General features: G+C 41.2%; 1 protein-coding gene across 1 annotated transcript; it reads right to left on the bottom strand.

The window, feature by feature from the left end:
* Positions 1 to 2,735: 2,735 nt before the first annotated feature.
* Positions 2,736 to 3,797, bottom strand: LOC114180671 (uncharacterized). Its single transcript, XM_028066973.1, has one exon. The coding sequence runs from the start codon at positions 3,795 to 3,797 to the stop codon at positions 2,736 to 2,738; it is 1,062 nt and encodes a 353-aa protein (XP_027922774.1).
* Between the last annotated feature and the right edge of the window lie 11,522 nt (positions 3,798 to 15,319).

Below are 15,319 nucleotides of genomic sequence, written 5' to 3'. Positions count from 1 at the left end.
AGCTAAATCAGAGTGAAAGGGAACAAAGGGTCATTGAAAAGAAAAAGAGGTATTCTAAGACCTTCGCCACATTCACAGGTGAAAAAAAAGACCGTTTCTTGAATATTTTTATTTAAAATAATGACTAAATTAAAAAAATGAGTTAAATTTAAAATAATATTATTTAAAGAATAAAATTGATAAAATAATTATTTACAAAAAATATATTCAAATGATAAAGTTGAAAAATAAATGTGAAAAGAAAATGAATTTTATATATATATATATATATATATATATATATATATATATATATATATATATATATATATATTGTTTCGGGTGTAGGGATCAAGAGTCTACTAAGAGCCTCTTCGATCTTACTCCTTTTACGAAAATCTCCTCTCCTGGTAACTGCAATAACTTCTTCTTCAAGAAATCCACTTCCCAGCTCGATCGGTTGGGCAAACGATCGGGGTACCTGTCTAAAAGGCTCTGATGCTTAAGTCAGTTAATGAACCGATCGGTGTATCAGTATAACTGCCGTAATAAATGCGAATTAAAGATGCTCACCAACCTACCTTTGGGCCCTATTTATAGTTTTCGGTATGGGCCTGTGATTAGGGTTCCTTAATCACGGCCCAATGATCCTCTAATCAAGATTACTGACTTGTTTAACGTTAATTAATCCGATTGACTGGTGTTGTTTGGCCGTGCGACCGATGGCCGCTTGACTGGGCTGGTTATATCCTCATTTTAACAAGTGAATTATTCGTTTATAACTGATGAACCGATGGTCATATATAAAGCATTACGCGAATCTTAGGAGATTGATCGACCGATCGACCCGGTGGTTGGTCAAATGGTTGTCCTTTATTAAGTTAAGGCGTTGTTCGTGTGGGACCGAAGGACCGATGGACCGTTGTGGGGTAAAGCGTAATTAATATGTAGGCTGGTCGGCCGATTGTTCTTTTTAAGTTGATATTCGTTTGTGATACTGATAGACCGATGGCCCCTAACATGGTTCGTTAGCGAGGCCGATTGACCGATGGTTCCTTAAGATATACGTGGTTCATTTCAACGGCCGATGGACCGATGGTCCTATGTAGTTCATCCGCAAGGCCGTTCGATCGGTGGGTATGTTTTATATACGAGCCCTCCCAGCCTTGTTCGATGGACCTGAGGATTGGGCATGGCTGATGGCCCGATGGGGCATACAATACACAAGCCTCCCCAGCCTTGAGCGATGATGCAGGTGAAGCGAGAAGGTTTACTAAGACTGTAGTGCCGATGGACCGACGACGTCCCCTGACAGTTATCTCACATCGTAGATCGTGCTTGTCAGTTAGGATTTGAAGCGTCGCGAAGTATGGGTCGTTGATCTGCGCATGATCGTGTGGTTCTGGGGCTGCCACGTGTCCCTAAGTCTTCCTATAAATAGGTACATGTGGTTGTCATTATTTCCACGCTTTCCTCTCTCTTTCTACCTGAGCCACCGATCATCTTCTTCTATCTACAAGTAAAAATGTCTTCCAGTGCATCGAGTTCAGACGGTTCTTCGGGTGGGGCGGTCGAGGTGTCCGGGGCCGGCGGGTCGATCTCCGCTTTGTTCAGCTCTTCCGATGCGGGGACCTCGCTCGGGGGAGTGTCAAGTTCAGCAGATTCTCCTATCCTTCTCAACGGCAGCCCGGAAGCCGAGCAACCGGTCGCGGAGCAGGTCGTCGCTTCGGAAGAGAGTGGGGACGTCATTAGTATCGACGTTCGCGATGAGGGGGAACAGGCCAATTTGCCAGAGGTGCAGGGATACGATTGGGCCCCCTATGAGCCGCGTACGCATGCGACTCAAATGGCCCTTCAATAACAATCCCCGCTCCGGCGTTACGCTTGTTCGATGAGCCGTCAACAAAAAGGATCCACATTTGTTCCGACGGAGGGATCGGCCCGTGAAGTTTCGCGGCAAAATCTGCCAAATGTTGCCCCTTGACAGATCCTCTCAGCTCATACTTGAGGCCAAACTCAAATAGTTCAACCGACCAAGCGATCATTCTTCCTGCCAAGTCGGGCTTCCTGAGTATCTTGGCTATAGGATGATCGGTGCGGACGATCACCTGATGGCTCTGGAAATACTGGCGCAATCGGCGCGCGGCTGTCAATAGCGCTAAGGCTATCTTTTCTATCAACTGATACCTCGTTTCCGCGCTCTGTAAGACCCGACTGATGAAGTACACCGGTCGCTGGTCTGGATTTTCTTGTACTAAGGCAGCGCTGATCGTGTCATCGGAGACCGATAGGTACAACTGCAGAGGCAATTGTTCTACCGGTCGGCTCATAATTGGGGGGCTACTAATCATCTCCTTTACCTGGTGGAACGTCGCCTCGCATTGATCGTCCCATTTATCTGCGGTCTGCTTCTTCATAATCTTCAGGATCAGCTTAATTTTCTCTGTGAGGTTGGGCAGGAAACGCGCAAGGGATGTCCGACGCCCGACCAACTGTTGGATCTCCTTCAAATTCTTAGGACTTCTCATCTCGGCAATAGCGGCGCATTTGTCTGGGTTGGCCTCGATGCCTCGGGCGGTCAACATGAACCCCACAAATTTTCCAGCCGGCACTCCGAACACACACTTCTCCGGGTTGAGACGCATGTTGTACTTGCGCACTTGGTGAAAGACCTCCTTGAGGTCGCGAACGTGGTCTTCGACTGTCAGCGACTTTACAACCATGTCGTCCACACATACCTCCATGGACCGACCGATCTACCCTCGGAAGACCCGATCCATAAGCCCTTGATAGGTTGCCCCTGCATTCTTCAGGCGGAACGACATGACTTCGTTGCAGAAATTCGCTTGATCGGTGATGAATGCCGTTTTGGATCTATCTGGACCATACATAGGGATTTGATTATACCCTGAGTATGCGTCCAAGAAGCTCAGAAAATTGTGCCCCGAAGCTCCATCTACCAGCCGATCGATGTTGGGTAGAGGGTATGCGTCCTTCAAGCATGCCTTGTTGAGATCGGTGAAGTCCGTGCACATCCTCCACTTCCCGCTCGCCTTCTTCACCATCACCACGTTTGCCAGCCACGTGGTATACTTGATTTCTTTTATGAAACCGGCCCTTTCCAGCTTCTTCACTTCCTCTTCGACCGCTTTCCTCCGCTCCTCCCTTATCTTCCTCTTCTTCTGAGCGACCGATCGGGCTACTCTGAAGATGGCCAACTTATGGGACATCACGTCAGGATGAATGCCCGGCATGTTGGCCGACGACCACGCGAAAAAGTCTTTGTTTTCCAATATGACCGCGCCCATGAGTTCCTCCTCGTCCGGCCTCATAGCTACCCCTATCTTCGTTATCTGATATGGCCGCGTCCCGATCGAGATCTCCTTGGTATCTCCACCGGGTTGAATCCGATCCTCCATGTTCGTTCGGTGGTCCAGGTCAGTCATGGCGACCTCCGAACATTGTTGCTTTCTGGGGCGGCTGTAGGGAGCGATCTTTAACCCCGCGGCATAGCATTGCCTGGCGATCTGCTGGTCCGCATGCACAGTGCATATCGTTCCCTTATCAGACGGAAACTTCATGGCCAGGTGCAGAGTGGAGACGATCGCCCCGAAAGCATTTAGGCAAGGTCTTCCTAGCAACACATTATAAGAGGTGTTAGCTTCTACTAATAGGAATCTAACCCTTACCTCCCGGCCATCCCTTCGTGATCCGATCCTGGTGCGGAGATCCAGGTAGCCTCTCGTGTCTACTCGCTCGCCCGAGAATCCGACAATCTGCTCATTGTAGGGGACGATCAGATCTTTGGAGAGATTCATCTTCCGAAAAGTCTTCCCTGGTCTACCAACACCTTCCCGATCCCATACTCGGCTACTTCGATGGAGATGACCATAGGATCATCGTGATCGGGATCAAGAGCTTTGAAGTCCTCATCAGTAAAAGTGATGGGGTGCATCGACCGCATCTTCTTCTCTACCAGATGAACTGATTTGAGCGCCCGAACGTGTCTCTTCTGAGCGGATGAGCTCGATCCTCCTCCGGCGAATCCTACGAAAATGGTATTGATATAACCCCTCAAGGATTTGTCCCGGCTCCGGCTGCGACTCCTCCTCGGGCTTCTGCGGCTCCTGGACGGTTCCCTCCTTCGCCTCTCGGGCTCCGGCTCTCTCCGCTTCTCCCACCTGACCGGGGCGGGCCTCCGTGTAGGGCTTCTATTTCTTACCGGGCTTCGTTGAGGGCGATCTTGCTGAATGTACTTCTTCAAGTGCCCTTGCCGAATTAGCTCCTCAATCTTGTCGCGGAGCATGTGGCATTCTTTAGTGGTGTGGTTGATGGTCCGATGGTACTAATAGTGCTTGCTGCCATCGGCGTCGGGGGGCGGAGGCTTCTTTCTGGACGCTGGAAGTGAGTCGGCGCTAAAGGCCTCCTACAGAATATTAGCCCGGGGAACGACCAAGGGGGTATACGTTGTGAACTTAGGTGTCTTCTTCTCGCTGGGTCGGGTCAAGGGGCGGTCTTCTGGGACGCTGCATCTTCCTTCTCTCTTTTCTTCACCCTAAACTCCTGCATATCCTCCATCTGTATAAACTTGGCCGCTCGTTCCCTCATCTCCTCCATCGTCTTCGGCTTCTTGCGGCTTATCTTACCTGCAAACACCCGGCTGCAGCCCATATGAGAAGTGATGTCGGGCGATTTCATCGCTGAGGTCCTTTATCTTGACTGACATCCGGTTGTATCGATCGAGATAACTCCTCGGCGACTCCCCGTCTTCCTGTCGGATGTTCACCAAGCTATCGACCGTCAAGATGGCCGGCCTCAGGGGTGCAAACTGCGTGCTAAACCTGGCCTTCAGAGTGGCAAAGGAGTCGATGTTGTTGGCCGGCAACTTAGAGAACCACTCCAGCGCCTCTCCCGTTAGGGAGGTCGAGAAGACGCGACACCAGATCGGGTCACTTACTGCGTGGAACATCATCTGGTGCGTGAAGACCCGCATATGGTTGTCAGGGTTCGTCGTGCCGTCATACTTGTCGAACTTCGGCATTTTCCATCTCTCCGGTAGCGGCGTCTCCAAAATGAATTGAGTGAAGGGGAAATTCACCGACGCATGGATCGGTTGTCGGGAAGGATGACCTCCCTCGTTGGCCCCAAAGCTTTCGGCCATCGTGTGAGAAAGGTTTCCCCTCGATGCTTGCGACTTCTCCACCCGAGCAGGCTGTGATTGCTCCTGCCCTGTCGGGGGCGGGCGACTTTCCACCCGCTCGGCATCCCGATGTTGCTGCACCCGACTCAGTCTGAGCGGATCGGGCACAGTGGGGGTTGACAGGATACCCTCCTCCTTTCGCCGAAGGGCGACGTTCTCCTCACGCAGAATCTGCATCTGCACCTCATAGTTCCTCTACATCTCATCCATCCTCTGCTGCATTGCCCTGATCATTTCCGTTGTATCTGCTTGATCATCTTCCATCCTTCCTCCGTCCATGTTGCTAGTTCGGTTCCTTGTGGTCACCATAAGGGTGTATGGTCTAAAGAAGACTGCTCGGCCACACGGTGGGCGCCAAAATGTTTCGGGTGTAGGGACCAAGAGTCTACTAAGAGCCTCTTCGATCTTACTCCTTTTTCGAAAATCTCCTCTCCTGGTACTGCAATAACTTCTTCTTCAAGAAATCCACTTCCCAGCTCGATCGGTTGGGCAAACGATCGGGATACCTGTCTAAAAGGCTCTGATGCTTAAGTCAGTTAATGAACCGATCGGTGTATCAGTATAACTGCCGTAATAAATGCGAATTAAAGACGCTCACCAACCTACCTTTGGGCCCTATTTATAGTTTTCGGTATGGGCCTGTGATTAGGGTTCCTTAATCACGGCCCAATGATTCTCTAATCAAGATTACTGACTTGTTTAACGTTAATTAATCCGATTGACTGGTGTTGTTTGGTCGTGCGACCGATGGCCGCTTGACTGGGCTGGTTATATCCTGATTTTAACAAGTGAATTATTCGTTTATAACTGATGAACCGATGGTCATATATAAAGCATTACGCGAATCTTAGGAGATTGACCGACCGGTCGACCCGGTGGTTGGTCAAATGGTTGTCCTTTATTAAGTTAAGGCGCTGTTCGTGTGGGACCGAAGGATCGATGGTCCGTTGTGGGGTAAAGCGTAATTAATATGTAGGTTGATCGGCCGATTGTTCTTTTTAAGTTGATATTCGTTTGTGATACCGATAGACCAATGGCCCCTAACGTGGTTCGTTAGCGAGGCCGATTGACCGATGGTTCCTTAAGATATACGTGGTTCATTTCAACGGCCGATGGACCGATGGTCCTATGCAGTTCATCCGCGAGGCCGTTCGACCGGTGAGTATGTTTTATATACGAGTCCTCCCAACCTTGTTCGATGGACCTGAGGATTGGGCGTGGTCGATGGCCCGATGGGGCATACAGTACATATATATATATATATATATATATATATATATATATATATATATATATATATATATATATATATATATATATATATATATATATATATAACCATTGTTAAATAATGTATGGAGAAAGAATAGTAAGCATCAAAGCTTAATATTTAAATCTGAAACTCTTCAATTATCTATATTTTCGAGGAAGAGACCATTCTTACACGTTTATTATTTGTGAGCTAAAAACTAAGAATGTTTAAGTAAAAATAATAATTAATACAAGACACATTTATCTAATCTTATATTTAGGGAGGAAGAGAATGTAAAAGAATTATACTTTCTTATAAATTTTAATATACTTATTTTACTTATTCTCGTATCTTACATAATAATTACTTTATAGTTTGTAATTTGTTCAACATGTCATTTTGTTTTTCTTCTCATAAGCTTATTATACCTTTCCGATATTTTAAATATAATTTGAAATTGATGTTTAAAAGTTTAAAAATAGTGACATCATCAAACATTAATAAAAATAAGGTCACGACAATCACAAACGACGCTTACACTTTTTATTTTTTTAAAGCACAATAGACCTAATTCCAATTTATTACCATCCTTATCCTTTATTACTTTTTTTTATCAAATCTAAGAGGTTTATAATTACTTTTTTCAAAATAATTGATTAAAGAAAAAAAATGGAAACAACACGTAGTCAAACTGTGGCAACATATTCGACACTAACAACGAATCTTTGATCTACCCTCACCATCTTTCTTTTACAATTATTTATCTATTTTTAATATATTATGAGCAATGAACTTTATATAGTTTTTGTTAAATAATTTAAATTTTATATAAAATGCTATGTAGAAAAGATAACTATAGATAATTTATATTTTATATAATGAATCGTGTGTATTTATCATTTTGTATATATACAATAATTAATAACAAATTATATTTGATATATAACAAATAAAATTATTTTTCAACTACATAAGAAAAAGGGAAAAAAATTATTATTATTTTTGCGTTAGGTATAATTTTTAATATACTATAATAAGTGATTTTCAAAATATAGAACACAATTAATAATTTTATTATTTTTATTTGTGGAGGCAAAACTATCCTTATGATATATATGTTTATATATTTGTATAAATAACATTTCAAAATTCGTATATGACTTCACGCAATGATAAATGTATGTGCTCATAGGTAAACTCCTTCCTAGACTTGCAATATCATTTTCGTATGTAGAATATCATTATACTATAAAGTCAAGTGTGTGAGTATTGATTTCAAACAATTTAGTCCATATCAAATATTATTTTCAATCATTATAATTTTAAAAAGTTTATATTCAATTATTGCAAAATACTACATAGATTTTTTTTTTAAATTATTTTAATTATATTATACGGTAGCCTCTAAGTCATTCTAAATATTTTAAGTCTACTTGCACAACTAACTTTATAAGTGACGATAAGTTCATTGTATAATTAATTTTAGGTTTAAATATATTTTTATCTATGTTTTAGTTCAGTTTGTTCAATTTATTTATTTTTTGCGTGTCAATTTGGTCCCTGATTTGTTAAATTATTTTCAATTTTATCATTTTTGTTGACGTCGTTTAAATTGATAATGATCAAATGTACAAACTGGTACTGTTCACATGATGTGACACTATTCACATTATGAGTGGTTATATTTAGTTTGGTGATGGTGGTGGTAGCGATAGTGGTGGTAGTGGTGGTAGTGGTAGTAGTGGTGGTAGTGGTGAAGGGTCGTGAAATGGAGGGTGAGACTAAATTGAACAAATTTAACTAAAATAGAGACTTATTTGAACAAAACACAATCAATCATAATGTGAACAATGCTACGTCATGTAAATAATGCCAGCCTGTACACCCTGTCATTATCAATTTAAACGACGTCAACGAAAAGGATGAAATTGAACATAATTTAGCAAAGGACCAAATTGAAGACAAAAAAAAAAGAGGGAGCAAATTGAACAAACTAAACAAAAACAAGGACCAAAATAATATTTAAACCTTAATTTTATAGTAACACATGTAATAATAATGCAATAACTATTCCATGATCTCTTATCACGTGATGTGCTAATTGATATGATTTAGAATATTAATGAAGAAAGAATATTTCTTCTTTAATATATAATGAGTTAGATAACATTTGAGACATCTAACCTCAAATCATCTGATTTAATATAACATAGTCAATTCAATAGACTTATATATAATTTCTCAAATTCAAAATTAAAAAATGTCAAATATTACATTGTAAAATAATTACACACATGGACATTAACTACTTAAACATAAGTATACATTAGCTTCACTTTTTATTATCAAACTTCATAGTGTTTCAAAAGAGGAATTAAAGAAGTAATTAGATTATGGAAATTAAGGAAAGAAATAAGTGTAACATTAAATGGATCAGAAGAGGAGAATATTTTAACGACATTAGAGGAATTAGAAACAACAAATAAAAAATTGATGAATGGTAGGGTTGGAAGGGATACAAACCTTAATAAATGAAGATAATAACTATAAATATAAGAGTTTTATGGAATGCAATTAAACGGAGATATATTAAGGAAAAAAATTATACATAGGAATGGAAGTAAGCAAAAATAAGATCAAGGTAAATCTCCTGATGATACATTGTTTTTGTGTGAAACAAACACTCAAAATATATTGGCTATAAAAATTATCCTTAGATTCTTTGAGTTGGCTTTAGGTCTTAGGATTAACTTGCGTAAAAGTAAAATCGAATATAATGGAAGTACCATTTAAATACCTAGGTATGACTTTGGGAGGTAACCCAACAAAGCCCTCTTTCTGGTAGCCAGTGATTACTAAAATTAGAATTAAATTGTTTAGATGGAAATGAAGGTTTTTATCATTTGCTGGATGAATATGCCTAATAAAATCAATGATCACTGCCCTACTTCTATATTACTTCTCCTTTTATAAAGTTCCAATGGGAATATGCAAGATTATCAAGAACCTTCAAAGAAATTTCTTTTGGGGTTGGGGGCATGAAAATAGAAAGATTGTTTGGATAAAATGGGAACACTTATGTAAACGTAATCAAGAAGGTGGGATTGGTATTAAAGACATTGAACTGTTTAATAAAGTTTTACTAGCTAAATGAAATTGGAGGTTAGGTACATAAGACTAAGGAGTATGGAAGGATATCATAGAATCAAAATATGGATCTTGGAGAGGCTTGAATGAAAATACTAGAAATCAATATACATTTAAGCGGTGGCAAGATTTAAGCCTGGTGTGTCGGGAAAGTGAAGAAGGGAGATGGTTTGATCAGAACATAAAATGAAAAGTCGGTTCTACATCTAGGATAAACTTTTGGGAAGATACGTGGGTTGGAGAAGTTCCTTTACATATAAGGTTTCCTAGGCTTTACATGAATTCTATTATTAGGGATAAAAAAAATAAGGGAGCTTGGGAGATGGACGTACAATGGGTGGCAATGGACAATCAAATAAAGAAGATATTGGTTTGACCGGAAAAGGACTTAGGTAGATGAATTCATGCAAATAATAAATCAAAAAAGGAGGGCAAAGATTTATGGATTTGGAAAGATGAGGAGAAAATATATACTGCCAAATCTCCATATAAAAAATTATAAAAGTTAAATATTGGAGAACATTCGAATATGTATAACTTATTCTGGAGCATTAAGGTGGTCCCTTCAACATAACATTTTGCTTAGAGGGTAATGTTTAATAGGGTGTTGACAAAGGTAAACCTTAGGAGGAGAGAATCACCGTCAATAGAAATTTCTTGTGCTTTATGTGGGATGGGGGAAGAAATAGTAACTCATCTATTTCTCACGTGTAACATCTCAAATAGGATTTGGAATTTGTGTAACAAATGGGTAGGTATCAATACAATCCACCATAACTAGCTAAATGTTCATTTTCAACAATTCTCCTTATTAGTTCTCAACACGAAAGGAAATAAATTATGTAAGGGTTTATGGATATCAATCATATGAAATATATGGACTCACAGGAATAAGATTGTACTTATACAAGGAAAAATGGATCCTGAGAAAATTCTTACAATGGTACAACTAGGTATTTGGGCATGGATAAAACATAAAATTTCTAATTTTATTTTTTCCTATTCAGACTACAATCAATGCCCAATCTAGTACATTAAATCAGTTGCTTAGTATTCTAGAAACCTAAATCTAATTTGGAGGACATTAATATTTAAACAAGGTTAAATTAGGTAGAGCGACTTGAATAAGGTAATGTAAAAGGCACATCGGAGTAAGAGCAAATCCAAAAATAGAGCAACCAGTTAATAGAAAGTTGCATGGACTTAAACGAAATGGATTTTTTTACATCTTAAAGCTTTCATAAATTTATTCTTTTAAGCTTCATGAATGGTATACATGTCATCAGAGTGCACTATATCACCAATGAGTTTAATCTACTAATTCAAAATACAATGTGATATTTACTATAGAAGCACTTCGTTTGAGAGAAAATACGATTTTAATCTCTATTTTATTTTCATTTGAGAAAAATAATAGAAAACCTACCTCATGCATCTAAACAAAACAGTTTTCAGAGGTTTTACCTATAAACACTTTAAAAAATATAAGTATCAAACACATACAAAATGATTTGACCAATCCAAAATTTGTTTAAAAATCACCCTTATTTCAATTTGGTCTTAATTATTCAAACTCAATATAGAGTTTATTCGCATCAATTTGATCTTAATTAACTATAGTCATCAAAATCATATTTAAAACTCTATTTAATAAACTAGATGCCTTACATGCATATTCTAGCCGCCAAACCAACTTCTAAATAAGAATATTCAATTAAAAATATTCTAAATCAAAAGTTTATTAACTCGAAACTCAAATAGCAATTAATTTCAAATATGGAAACAAATTTCAACCATAACACTATTGCCGTATAGAATCCAAAATTTTGTGACACTTTCACATCCAAATCATCAAGCACAAGGTTTAATAAAAAAACATAAATAACTTTCCTTTGCAATTCTTTATTCCAAAGTACAAACTTACTCAAGATTTAGGAACCTGGAGTAAAATATTTAAACGGAAGCAAATTTCAATATGAATTTAAGAAAGTTGAGATAATTACCTTTTTCATTTTACCAATTAAGATTGATAATAAAATCCTAAGAAAAATAAGAATATAAAATCTTTAGAGTAAAGAGAAACTTGCTTTTATTTGAAAATCTAGTAAGTAGATTGATTTTAGCTATTTTCAATTCTGAAAAAGAATAAGGTATGAAAGAAGATGGCTTTAAGGAAAAAAAAATATAAGAAAGAAGGCGAAGGGACATTACAATATGTTTGAGGAATAAAATTACTATATTTTAGCAATTTTTGTAATTACTAGATGTTACTGTTCCTGCAGAGGGACAAATAAGATAAGTTAGGCACGAGTGTCACCTTACCATGTAGTCCGCTATCTCCTTAGTTGGCCTCTTCCCATTCAATACATGTCGGCTTGAACCCAGGAGGGGTTACCTGCAGAAGAATCTCCGAAGCTCAAGTAAGTCAAAGCTCTCAAAGAGTCAAATCAGCAATTAATGAATGCGTACCTTTAAATGATGGGGTCCACGTGTATTTATAGAACATTAATGACGTTTGACCATTGCGTGGGCTGGGTTTTGACCTGGGCCCTAGCTTGGGCCATGAGTGGGCCTGGGCCCCAAAACTGGCCCTGGGGACCTATTGAAGGAGGAGCATCGATGTTAGCTAACTTTCTAGGTAAGTAGTCGGCCTTGACCGGCCACTTGCCTAGATGTCTTGTGCTGGTGGTGTCCGGGCACTAGATGCTAGGCGGTTTTGATGTGTATATTTGTTTACTTGGTTGGGTTTGGCTAGGTACGGTACACCAGTCCCCCAGCCTTGTCTGATATGTGTTGTCGGTCAAGGATGATATGTGTTGGTTAACTAGCAAAACCGGCTAGGTGTGATACACCAATCCCCCAGCCTTTAAGTGTGGTGAACAGTGTTAAGGCTTGGAAGTGTCAGAAGGTAGGTGAAAAGGCGTCAGGTGGTCACATCGTTAAAACTTTGGCGCCGTCGTTTTTTATGTGTCATATCCTTCATAATGGTGTCGATTGGTCTGGGGTTTCATTTTGGCGGGAAGAGTTTTTAGTCGTTTGGGATCGTGGACTATAAATATGGGCTTGAAAGCAACTGAGGGTTTACTTGGTTCATTTGCAAGTTTTGAAATCAGAGACCTTGTGCGCATAATATTGTCCGACTAGTTCCCAAATTCCGCCGACATCTTTCCGTAAACACGAAAACAGGTATGTCTAGTAGCGATAGCTCATCGTTATCTGCATCTAGTAGTAGTCAGAGTACTGAGTCGGATAGGAGTAGAGATGACCGGCTTCGTGGAGAAGGTATAAGTGCTGGAGTTGGCACAAGTGGGATGCCAATGGAAGTAGTGAGGGAGGTCCGAGAAGATCCTCCTGAAGAGCTGGAGGAAAGTAATTGGCCGGCTAAGGGCGGTTATGCGTGGGTTGCGTCCGATGTTCGTGAACAGTCATCCTTGTTTAGGTGGTCTCGTTTGCTGAATTCTTGGCTTAACTGTACGCCCGTCATATCTAGAGGGGTCAGTGGAGATATTGTTTCACTGGAAAGAGTGAGCGCCATCGACCGGGTATGCCACGGTCAAGAGGGGGCTACCGAGAAATTCTTTTACATGTACATGTGTCATTTTTCTCAGCTTCATATACGACTACCTTTCGACGACTTTACTATGGGTGTGCTGCGGGCTTTGAATGTGGCGCCTACTCAACTACACCCTAACAGTTAGGCTTACTTACAGGCCTTCCGCATTCTGTGCGAGTCGCTGTACTTGGAGCCTTCACCTTATGCGTTTTTGTATTTCTATGATACCAGACCCCGGAGGCCGGCTACCTGGTTGTCATTGATAAGTCGTCCTAGCATTAGCAGGTTGGATGCATTCTCCCAATCTTTCAAGCACTTCAAGGACGGATACTTCAAGGTTGTGGTGAAGGAGGGAGGTGAGCCGCATTTCCTGAATGTGGATGGGAGTACAAAGTTCCCTTTCAGTTGGACCAATAACCCTTCGCGTTACAAGGATATGGGGGTGGAGGAGTTGTCGTCTTGAGATAAGGAGGTGGTGGGGATGTTGTTAAGATTTGTGGATAAGTTGCCCACTAAGGGCTTAGTTAGGGTTTATAATTCGGTGCATCCGATTATAGATATTGAAGGTATCTGTTTATTACTTAAACTGTGTTAATGATGCTAAGTTATTTTGATCCGAGTTGTGATATGTTATTGCAGGACATATGGCACAGTCTGGCAAGAAGAACTTGGCGCTCTTTCAAGCGCTGAGGAAGGAGATGGCCGCCAAGGCCAAGGAGGTTGGGAAAACTGGTGTTCCCAATCTGCAGGAATCTGTGGTGGAAGTACACGTTCATGGCGGCACGAAGAGGAAGGCTGAGCTTCCGCCTCGACCCGGGAAGGGTAAGGATGTGAAGAAAGTGAGGGCCGCTATTCTCGGGTCAGGTGATGGGGCGGGGTCGGCCAGTGGCGAGAAGTTGCCGGAAGCCGGGTTAATTGAGTTGCCGGAGATATGCGTGAGAAAGGACATCTCAATTAACTTGCCAGATACTGTTGTGAACTCCATCGACAATATGGAGGTTGATCATATTGTGAGAACCATGGTTGAGTTTGGGAGTAAGGCATTGGTGTTGAGTAGACGTGTGGGGTCCCTTTACAGAAGGGAAGTGAAGGAGGCGGGGGGGCTGCAGGATAAAGTGGACAAGTTGGCGGAGGAGAAGGCGGCGTTGGAGAAGGAGAAGGAAAGTTGGGAGGCTGAGAGAAAGAGGTTGGTGTCGTGGAAGGTTCGTTGTTTAGATTCTGAGGAGAAATTGAATAAGCGTATAGGGGAGCTTGAGGAAGACTATGAGGATTTAAAGGACAAGTATGACGGGGCTGTTGGTGAATTGGATGACTTGAAGAACAGTGTTATTCAGGAGCATATAAATGGCTTTGAGAAGGGGTTGCGGCAGGCGGCCTTCTTTTATAAGGAAGTGGATGCCCCGGATTCAAGGTTTGATGTAGATAAAGACGTGGTTGGTGGAAAGCTGGTAGGGGAGGATGAAGAGGGTGGGGAGGAGGTTGGGAATGAGGCGGCCGAGGCGGAGAAAGATGTGGATGCGCCCGTGGAGGATGACAAAGCAGCTTAGGATGTAGTTTTTATGATTGTTCTTTTTCGCAATGAATCCTAAGTCTGTAATAACTCGTACAATATTTTTATTTGTTTTTAATGTGATGCATCTTGTGGATATATATGTTGTGGTTATTGATAATAGCATGTGATAGGAATATGCGATATGTTGTGTTGTATGCGTAGGGGAGCATTGTTGGCGTTTGTATGTTAACCACGAGTAAAGGGTGTTCGACCCAGGCCGCTTACTTGTGGTAAGGGTGGGGAACTTAAACGAATTAAACACGAGTAAAGGGTGTTCGACCCAGGCCGCTTACTTGTGGTAAGGGTGGGGAACTTAAACGAATTAAACACGAGTAAAGGGTGTTCGGCCCAGGCCGCTTACTTATGGTAAGGGTGGGGAACTTAAACGAATTAAACACGAGTAAAGGGTGTTCGACCCAGGCCGCTTACTTGTGGTAAGGGTGGGGAACTTAAACGAATTAAGCACAAGTAAAGTAGTACAGAGTTATGAAGTAGGGAACCACTCATTTTATTAATTGAAATGGGGGTGCCTCGTTAAAACCTCCTTGGCCAAAACCCTCCTTAGGGAAAAAAGACCAAGTGAGGAAAAAGAGTACACCCGTGGTTACAAGCATGGATCTGCTTATGGTGTATGTT

Source organism: Vigna unguiculata, chromosome 4 (assembly GCF_037176805.1).
Source record: "Vigna unguiculata cultivar grain cowpea cultivar isolate G323 ecotype 2 chromosome 4, ASM3717680v1, whole genome shotgun sequence".
NCBI classification, from domain to species: domain Eukaryota; kingdom Viridiplantae; phylum Streptophyta; class Magnoliopsida; order Fabales; family Fabaceae; genus Vigna; species Vigna unguiculata.
This window is presented reverse-complemented; position numbering and strand designations above follow the sequence as displayed.